Below are 10,885 nucleotides of genomic sequence, written 5' to 3' on the forward strand. Positions count from 1 at the left end.
CAAAGGCAACATTGGCTTTTTTATCACCTTCTTGCATTTGCGATTTTAGAGTCTTACAGTGCAGTAGGCCATTCAGCTCATTGCACCTGTGCTGATCCTTTGAGAGAGCTATCTAATTTATTCTGCTCTATCCTGCTCTTCCCCAAAGCAAATGTTTCTTTTCTAAAAAAAAACTTTTTTTTTCCAATTCTCTTTGGAAGGTCACAATTGAATTTGATTTTGGCACATTTTTCAGGCATTGCATTGCAGTTGACCATATAAATATAATTCTCCTCACCTGCTTTTCTTCATTTGTCTTTCAGCCAGATCAAAGCTGATGTGCTTGTTAAGTAGATGTGATTCACATTCCATTGTCTAATAAAGAACCCATAGCCTGTCCTGTGCCAGGAAAGTACTGGTTTTGTCACCAGTTTGAATCTTTAAAACCATCATTTACTGTCTAAATGTAGAGATTTAAAAGCTTTGCCTGATGCAATCCCAACCCATCTGAGCCAAAAGCTTCCTTTGCTTCTGGTCTGGGCTCTAATTGCTGAGACAGCAGTTGACTCCAATGAGAATGAATATAAAAGAGGGAGAAATTGCTGGGATTTGGTTCCTCGATCGTAAAATGTGCTGCATCTCAGAGATCAGAAGAGTTTGAAAAAAAAACTGGGTGTGAGCAGTTCTGGTTACACCAGCATTTATTGCCCAGCTTCATTCCCCTCAAGAAAGTGCTGCAGCTTTATTCATTGAATTGAATCTTCAGCATCTGCTAGATGGAATTTCAAACCCAGAGAGAGATTCATGCTCAGTCACGTGATAGAAAGAATATTGAAGCCTGCACCATCACTATCCGTAACTCCGTACTATCATGCAGTGTCATGTAAATGTTTATTCATGACCAGCTGAACTGAGTGAACTGTGACACACCAATACCATCATTCTATATCGTTGGCCTCTAGTTTTGCTCTTTCCCACATTGGAAACATTCTCTTTGTGTGTAATCTATCAAAACTCCTCAACCATCTTCTTTGAAGAGACAAGAGACCTATCCTGTTTACCTTCCGTCGATGAGTATAACCTCTGATATCATTCTCGTGAATCTGTTTTGCACCTACTCAGAGCATTTATATTTGTTCTTATCATGTGCAAAAAGAACTGTACATGATACTCCAAGCCAGGCTGAAACAAAGTTTGACACAAGTTTTGCATAGCTTCCTTATTCTTTGTAGAAGTAAACCCTAGTCCTGGGGAAGATTGTAGAAGTCTAGATCTTGTGGCCAAAGAAAAACATACATGTTAGGCTGTTGTTGTTCTATTATAGCTAATCAGTTGGTGATGGATAGGACTGGAGCTAATAGTTTACATTTATATGCAGAGTGAAGTGTTACATGCATTTACCCACTAACTCAACCACATCCCAATTTCAATAGATGTTACTTCATATGTGCTGAAGTGAAACCCCAATAACTGCTGAGTACCTGCATATAATTGATGTACAGTTAACAATATTAGTGCAGGATTGACTGTTTCTGATATTGGAATGAAAGTTAGCAGATTTGAAAACACTCCTTCGGCAGCAATAATTTCAGATAAAGAACAAAGAAAAAGAAGAAAGAAAATTACAGCACAGGATCAGGCCCTTCGGCCCTCCAAGCCATCACTGACATGATGCCCGTCACAACTAAAACCCCCGCCCTTCCGGGGACCGTATCTCTCTATTCCCATCTTATTCATATATTTGTCAAGACACCCTTTAAAAGTCACTATAGTATCTGCTTCTACTACCTCCCCCGGCAGTGAGTTCCAGGCACCTACCACCCTCTGTCTAAAAACACTTGCCTTGTACACCACCTTTAAAACTTGCGCCTCACACCTTAGACCCATGGTCCCTGGTTACTGACTCTTCCACCCTGGGAAAAAGCTTCGGACTGTCAAGTCTGTCCATGCCCTTCATAATCTTGTAGACCTCTATCAGGTCGACCCTTAACCTCTGTCATTCCAGTGAGAACAGCCCAAGCTTCTCCAACCTCTCCTCGTAACTAATGCCCTCCATACCAGGCAACATCCTGGTAGATCTTTTCTGTACCTCCACATCCTTCTGGTAGTGTGGCGACCAGAATTGAACGCAGATGCTGAAGGCTGTAAAGTATGATAGTGCAGAATGAGGGGTCCGTGATTACTAACCCATTTGAATTAGGGGTCCTTCAAACAAAAACATTTGAGAACGTTGAACTATGCATTTGTGTTTTTTTATTGTGGACTGATAAAAGATTACTTGGGAAAGAGGGGTTTCCATGGATGAAATTGGAGCGATATATTGGAATAACTAAGTGGGTAAAAGAATCAAAACATGCCGTGAATGGACAGATGCAGAGAATTTGACAGCTGCTGGAGCTAATGAATTTCTTTTGTAGAATTCCAACTTGCAACTCGTCATTATAAGTTCTTACTAAGCCATGAATCAGGCTCTCTGTCTTTGTTCAGTGGATTAGGATTTTTAGAATGCAGAGAATTCCAGTCAAGAAGCATATTTTATTCAACTAACAAACAGTTGTGCATGTTAATCAATAAGAAGGGAATTCTTAGAAGACTTAAATGCAAGATGACCAGTCCTCTACTACCATTTAAAGATTAGCAAACCTGTTTAGATTAATGAAGTCCATGCAGTTTGTTTTTGCTTTACAGGTTGTGACAAAGTAGGAATATAACTTGCATTTTCCAGCACTACACTGCTAAATCTAGATACCTATTTAAGATCAGTGCCTTGACTCTAACAATGTCTTAATGGATACGTTACGTTTTGAAATGAAGTAGGGTCGGAGAAGGTTTTTGTGGATAATAAAAGTACTGGGATGGATGTGTTGGGCTAAATGCCTTGTGTTGTAAATTTATTTCTACATTCAGTGCTTATGGCATCAAAACAAGACAATCAGGTAAGCTCTTCAGGTCTTTTTCATCATTAGCAGGTATGATAGTATCAAATGTCAATTAATTTAGTTAAGTACAGTCCTTTATATACTTATTAAACTAATGGAACGTGGTGTTCCAGTTGAGATTACCTTAACGAAATAGAATCGGTTTGTTTCACAAATGGCCCAGGTTTTGTTGCCAAAGTAATGGTGAGTTTAATGGCCTGGCATTATTGATGTGTATAATCTTCCAACAACTAGTGACAAAGAAGTGACTCCCCGTAAATTGTGTGTCTCCACAAGTTACGTGAAGGACATTAGTGAGCCAGATCAATTTTTTCATATATTTGATGATCATTTCAAGCTCACTATTTCTGAAACTGACTTTTTATTTCAGATTTTTTATTACTTAAATATAAATTCCACCATCGACCGTAATGGGTTTTGAACCTCTGTCTCGAGAGCATTAATCTGGGCCCCTTGGATTATGAATTCAGTGACATTACCACTCAACACCATTGTCTTTTTATTTGCATATAGGGTTGTTCCTAAATAATCATCAGTAATGAAAGGCTAGCTGGTTTTATTTTGAGATAACTGATGCCTCTTCACTGTCACTGCAGCTGAGATTAGTCAGCCAAACAAAAGTAAAACTCAACAACACCAACTTGCATTTATATAGCATCTTTAATACAGTAGAACATCCCAAGGTGCTTTATGGGGCAAGTGTTGATACCAAGGTGACAGGTGACTGAAAGCATAGTCAAAGAGGAAGGTTTTAAACAGCTTCCTAAAGGTAAAAGGCAGAGATTTTAGGGAGACCATTCCAAAGCTTAAAGCCTCAGTAGCTGAAAGTACTGCAATCCCCAATGGCCATGGGATGAAAATTCATACATCTGAAGATGATGTGAAATATCAGAGGGCAGGAGGAGGTCACAGCAGTGTGTTACGTTTCAGTTTGGTTTGATGTGATGTAGCCTAATATCTTTTCGTTAGGCGGAGCTAGTTTGAGAATGCCCTGTCGATGCACGATTTCAGACTTTAGTTGTCTCAAGCTCTGTAGTACTACAACTTTTAGGGGTACTGAGCAACCTTCTATGCTTCAAATATCTATAAGCATGCATGTGACGGGCTTCAGACAGTTATAGTTTACTTGTAGAATTCCCCAGATGGGGACTGAAGCCAATATTATCACTTCCAGTATGACTCCGTTTGAATCACTTCTTTCTTAATGGCGTTGTTCTATATTTTTCCTTGATGACAAGTACAAATACATAAATAACTTTTATGGCAATGTTAGTCCTCCCTTTTCAACGCTTGATTTAATGAAGTTATCTTGTCCTAGTGATTCATTTGGGGAAATATTTATTTATTAAAATTTCTGGCAGTGCAGAAAATCCATAAGGAAAAGGAAATTTAGGGCAGACCAAAGGACCATATTACCCAACTCTGTGGAAGGCTAGTCAGAGACAGTGGATGAAAAGGTTCGGGTCATGCAGCAATGTCGAACACTGGTTCACAGTTTTGTAATTGAGGAGAAGGGTTGACCATTAATGAATGTGAAGAGCTAGTTCTTCAAAGGATTGCCAATCTTAGGAATTCTCTGCAACAGACAATTGAGGTTGCCCAGTCATCAAGTAGGTTCAAGGTTGATAGATTTTGGGATATTCAGGAAATTGCGGAATATGGGGATAGTACAGGAGGTGGAATGGAGGTGGCAGACTAGCCATGATCATGCTCAGAGTTAGAAGGTTGTGTTTCAAGTCCCACACTTCAGAGACTTGAGTACTAAATGTAAGCTGACATTCCACTGCAGTATTCAGGGAGTGCTACACTGTCAGAAATGCCATCTTTTGAATGAGATATTAAAAAGGACGTTCAGTGCTCTTCAGCAGCTGCTTCTGCTTCACCCTGAGATCCACACTCAGTGCCATGCACTGCCTCATGCCACACCTCCATCTTCATCAGTATTGCCTCACAGCTATCGCGGTCCCTTGTTTCATTACATTCCTCGTCGCATTTGGTGCCTCAACAAGAAAACTTTTCTCTTTTTTAAATTTTAAGTAACCCACCTCTAAACACTCAAGGGCACCAATGCCCCTCTGGATTCCCCTTCTCCTCCCCTCACAACCTACTGTCTCCGTTCCTTCATCTCATACCACTTCTTGCTGTGTATGCACCATACCCTCCCCTGGCAGAGGCTGAGTACCAACTCTCAGACACTTCCTCCTATCTCCCCCTCGACATTATCCCACCATTAAACATCAGGCTGTTAACTCCAGACTGTCACAGACCTCACCTCCTCTGGAGATCTCTCCTGCACAGCTTACCCACATCATAGTTCTCCCAATCCCACGCAATCCACTTCTATTTCCTTCCCACAATCCACAAACAGGACTGCCCTGGCAGACCCATCATTTCAACCCATTCTGCCCAACTATACTTATTCATTCCTGTCTCAATTCTACAATCCCCCCCCGCTGCCCAACCCCCTTGTTGAGGTCTTCCCACTTAAATTTGAGATTCTTCTGAAACTTTACATCAGTTCTATAATTTGCAGTTTTCTGGTCCTAGCCACCACCTCTTTACCATAAACATGCAAAACCTCTACGCATCCCCCCGCCTTCAGATGGTCTGAAGGCTTTCCACTTCTTCCCTGAAAAAATACCTGTACAGTCTGTATCTTCCTCCAACTGGCCAAGTTTGTTTTCACTTTGAACAAATTCTCCTTTAACTCATCCCATTTTCTCAAGTCAAAGGTGCGGCCATGGTCACCTGCATGGGTCCCAGCCATACCTGTGTCTTTGTGGGGTGTGGAACATTCCTAATTCTAGTCCGATCTGGGCTTCCACCTTTGACTTTTCTTCCAATACATCATTGATGTCTTCAGTGCTGCTTCCTGCTCTTGGCCAGAATTGGAAAAATTTATCTATTTTTCACTCACCCTCACCTGGCCCATCTCTGACTCTTCTGCCCCTTCCCTGACTTCACTATTTCCCTTCCTGGGAATTGGCTGACCATCAGTTTCCATTACAAGCCCACAGACTCCCACAGTTACCTTGACTACACGTCCTTACATCCTGCTTCCTGCATGGAGTCCATTCTATTCTGCCAGTTTCTCTGTCTCTGTCACATTGTTCTGGTGATTCCACCTTCTGCTCGGCTGTCTCCGATGTGACCTCCTTTTTCGTCAACCGAGGATTCCCTTAGCCCATTTTGGTTAACAGGGCCTTCGGCCATGTCTCCCCACCTCTGGCCTCTGCCACAACCCCTCCTTCCCAGAAAACCAATAGGGTTCCCCTTGTCCTTACGCTCCACTCCACTGGTCTCTGCATTTATCCTCCACCATTTCCACTACCCCCAGCAGGATGCCATCACCAAAGACATCTTCCCCTCTCCTCCCCTGTGAGCATTCCACAGGGACCATTCCCTACGTGACACCCTGGTCCATTCCTCCATCACTCCTAACGCCTCCTCACTCCCCCATGGCACCTTCCCGTGCATTCACAAAAGGTGTAACACTTGGCCATTTTCACCACCTGCATCCTCACTGTCCAATGCCCCAAATACACCTCCCAGCTGAAGCAGTGTTTCATGAGTGCTTGATTCAATCTAAAACCGAAAGGAGGGTTCTGAAGAAGGGTCACTAGACCCGAAATGTTAACTCTGATTTCTCTCAAGGATGCTGAGTTTCTCCAGCAATTTCTGCTTTTGGTCCATTCAATCGAGTCCACTCATTTTGCAGCTCAAAGTATTCTCCCGTTTACGTGTGTGAACACTTTGCAGAATATTTCTGCTGTGTCCATAGGAATGACCAGAATGTTCCAGTTGCCGGCCATATCAATAAACCACCTAGCTCTTGTGCTAACATGTCAGTCCTGAGCCTGCTGCAATGCACCAACGAAGCACAATGCAACCTCGAGAAATAACGCCTCCACTTCCAGTTCCACCTCAAGGTCTCAACTTCAACTGAAATCAACTTCAGAAACTGGCAGTATTATGCCAGCTCTCCACAATCCCGCCTTCCGCCTCACAGCATTGTCTTGTTTGTGCCTTGCACACCAGTAGAGAGAACCATTCTGACCTTTTTCACATTTTAATTTACATTGATTTTAAACCCTTCTTTCCATGTTGAGGTTATACAGGACTTTGGTGAGGCCATTTCTGGAGAACAGTGTACTGTTCTGGTTGCCCTGCTATAGGAAGGACCTTATTAAATTGGAGAGGGTTCAGAAAAGATTTACCAGGATGTTTGCCAAGGACTGGAGGGACTGAGTTATAAGGAGAGGTTGGGACTTTTTCACTGGAGTGTAGGAGGTTAAGGGGTGACCTTATAGAGATTTATAAAATGATGGGGAGCGTAGATAAGATGAATAACAAAGGTCTTTTCCCTAGGGTGGTGGAGTCCAAAACTAGCAGACATATTCCTAAGGTGAAAGGAGAAAGATTTAGAAGGGACCTGAGAGGCTACATTTTCACACAGAGGGTGGTTTGTATGTAGAATGGACTGCCAGAGGAAGTGGTAGATGCAGGTACAGTTATAACATTTAAAAGACATTTGGAGAGGTGTACGAGTCGGAAATATTTGGAGGGATACAGGCCAGGCGCAAGCAAGTGGGGCTCGTTTAGTTTGGGAAACTTGGTCAGCATGGATGAGTTGGACCAAAGAGTCTGTTATCATGCTGTAAGACTCTACGACTCTGTGACTCTACAACCTCGTTGTCTTATGCACTGGGCTCTATACCCTTTGCCCCTCCTCCACCTCTGTCAAAAATATACTTTAAAAAATTCCAACCTCTTTCAGTTCGGAAGAAGTCATACCGGGCTCAAAATGTTAACTGTTTCTCTCTCCACAGTTACTGTCAGACCTGCTGAGTTTCTCCAATGTTCTGCTTTCATACTAAAGTAAAGCCTCTTCTATCCTCTCAGACAGACATAAAAGCACCACAGTACCATTATAGAAGATCGTGGGTGTTCTCACTGGCATCCTGGCCAGTTTTATCCCTCAGTCTTCAGAGAATCTTTGAAGTACAGTTGCCCTTGAAATGTAGGAAGGATAGGATTTTGAGCATGGTAATATTCCACAGACAGCAATGTGACGATGACCGGGAAATCTGGTTTACTGATGTTGTTTGAGGAATAAATATTGGCTCAGGGACATTACTTTCACAATTAGTGGCTAAAATGTTGCCTGATGAGTAAGTTGTTGCTTATTCTCTTTTGAAATGCAATGTGATATTACGTCAAAGAAAGATGTTTTTCAGTGTTTCATATTGATTGTAATGATTCCTTGTTACTCTTGACAGCTAAAGGCTCCTGGGAAGTATCTGCTGGATTTGGTTTGCCAAAACCTGAACCTAGTCGAGAGTGATTATTTTGCATTGGAGTTTCTGGACCATCGAAAGATTATGGTATGTAACTTCAATCATGACCGCATTGTGCTGCCCTGTTGCCTCCTGCATCCAGCAATGCTAAGAGGATCCCAATTAAAACCATAACACTCATTAATTGTGATGTTACAGAAAGCAGTCTGAATACACTAAACTGAAATATTTGGAGAGTCACTTTTTAAAACCTTTGGCTTAAAAACTTCCTGTCTGAGTATATTCATTGTGTGCAGGTGTACTGTCTTTTTTTCCCTCATAAATGGTCATGATGGACTTACCCCACAAACTGAAACCTGTCAATGAAACAAGGTATTTTTCGTAGAGATGTTATTATCGTGGTAAAATGTGTCGGCTACAGATGGTCTTCAGTGCACCAAATACCTTTCACAATTTGAAACACCCAGGATATTACTGCTCTGCCTGAGGCAGGAGTGGATTATTTGTGCAAGGGGCATCTTTTGTGGAATGGTGAGCTATTACCCATCATGCTCAGCAACTGAGAAACTGCTGTATCTCTGGGCTTGATCCAGGCATGGCTCTCTATCCCAGGGACCAGCCAATCTCCATGACATCATGACTGCTGAGTTAAGAGCTTTCCATCCCGCCAAAAACTTTTATAATTGTACAATATCAACATTAGCAAGAAGGGTGCTCACAATTAAAGTCAGCAGATGCCATTTGTCTCTAGATCACTTGCCTTCATTACTGAGTCCTTTGAGTATTGCAGTTGGGAAGTCACGTTGAGGTTGTACAGGACATTGGTGAGGCGTGTTCTGGAATACTGTGTCCGGTTCTGGTCTCCCTGTTATAGGAAGGATGTTAATAAGGTAGAAAGGGTTCAGAAGAGATTTACCAGGATGTTGCCAGGTCTGGAAGGTTTGAGTTATAAAGTAAGGCTGGTTAGGCTGGGACTTTTTTCACTGGAACGTAGGAAGTTGAGAGGTGACCTTATAGAGGTTTATAAAATCATGAGGGGTTTAGATAGGGTTAATGGCAGGTGTCTTTTCCCTAGGATGGAGGATTTCAAGACTGGGGGGCATATTTTTAAGGTGAAAGGAGAGAGATTTAAAAAAGACATAAGAGGCAAATTTTTTACACAGAGAGTGGTTCGTGTATGGAATGAACTTCCTGAGGAAGCGGTGGATGTGGGCACAGTTACACTGTTTAAAAGACACTTTCCAAATAAGAACATTTGGAGGGATATGAACCAGGAGGAGGTAGGTGGGGCTAGTTTAGTTTGAGATTATATTCAACATGGACTGTTTGGACTGATATGTCTGTTCCTGACTCTATAACTCTATAACTGGAACACATTCCCCATAAAAGCTGAAGCTGGGAGTTTTTGAAAATTTGGCATCTGAGATTGGTAGATTTTTGTCAGGCAAGGATGTTGAAGGTTCCAGTCTCCCAACTCGTGATTGGAATTAAGAAATGGATTTAAGTGAATGGTGGAAGAGGTTGGAGTCTCCTCCTGTTCCTACCTCCCTGTGTCAGTAATATTGCTGCTCGTATCAAGAGCTTAAAAAATACGTAACATTTGATGTAATTCAGTTTGTGAGCACTTTTAGGAAAACGATTTAACTTCATTTTCATTTTCGTATGGCATCTAATGCAATAACACAACTTCAAAACAACTGCCATGATTTTGACAGGCAAATAATTCAATCTTATTCAATTCAACACATGGAAACCAGACAAGAGTATCGATTTGAAATAATTAATTAGCATAATCCCATCCACATAAATAATATTAAAGGTCAGTTGAATCCATTATGTATTGTTGAAATAGAACAGGTTGTATGATTACTTAAATATTTGCTGACAAATGGTAACTATAAGATCTTGTACTGTTAGGTGTGGCTTGACCTTTTGAAACCAATTGTGAAGCAAGTCAAAAGTGAGTATTGTTTATTTTGTATTTTTTTGCTTTGACAAACTGTATCTTTTCATCAAACTAGTTTTTTCTACAGATATTGATAGTGCTAGTGGTTGGATTTAACATCATTTGTCATACCAAAAGGCACGCTTTTCCTTTTAGGGAGTGGGAAGACAAAGGAGATTTGAAATGGGGCATTTTTTGGGACTTTAATCAGTCCTCTCTTCACCCAGCCAGCAGTTTTCATATCTCTGCCTCACCAAATGTTGCATCTGTTTGGAGACCTTCGTCAGATGTCTAACTTTCTTCCAACTTTGAGTGAGATCTGTGAAAATATTTAATTCTGTGTATCTTTCCAAAATCCTAGATGGCTAATTGCGCAAAGATGCAAACAGACTAATATAGTACAAAAAGAGCTCCTTAGGCCCATTGTGTCTGTGCCAGCTCTTTGGAAAAGGTAGCCAGTTTGTTCTTCTCCCTTGTTCTTATTGCCATGCAAATATTTCCTGCTTTTTAGTATCCAACTCCCTTTTTGAAATTCAATATTCAGCCTGCTTCCACCTTTTCAGAGCGTGCATTGCAGATTATAACAACTCACTTCAGTAAAAGAGACTTTCTCATCTTCTTAGATAACAAGGTGTAGAGCTGGATGAACACAGCAGGCCAAGCAGCATCAGAGGAGCAGGAAGGCTGACGTTTTGGGCCTAGACGTCAGCCTTCCTGCTCCTCTG

The 10,885-nt window shown here is 41.6% G+C and overlaps 1 protein-coding gene across 1 annotated transcript in view; it reads left to right on the forward strand.

Annotated features, from left to right (window-relative positions):
* Window positions 1-8,389, forward strand: part of LOC109914997 (FERM, RhoGEF (ARHGEF) and pleckstrin domain protein 1 (chondrocyte-derived)) — an 89,324-nt gene extending 80,935 nt beyond the window's left edge. The window contains exons 20-21 of the mRNA XM_048598408.1: window positions 2,887-2,915; window positions 8,198-8,389. Coding sequence (XP_048454365.1) covers window positions 2,887-2,915; window positions 8,198-8,389 — 221 coding nt within the window. The remainder of the gene's footprint in view (window positions 1-2,886; window positions 2,916-8,197) is intronic.
* The last annotated feature ends 2,496 nt before the right edge of the window (window positions 8,390-10,885 follow it).

Source organism: Rhincodon typus, chromosome 6 (genome assembly GCF_021869965.1).
Source record: "Rhincodon typus isolate 14 chromosome 6, sRhiTyp1.1, whole genome shotgun sequence".
NCBI classification, from domain to species: Eukaryota; Metazoa; Chordata; class Chondrichthyes; order Orectolobiformes; family Rhincodontidae; genus Rhincodon; species Rhincodon typus.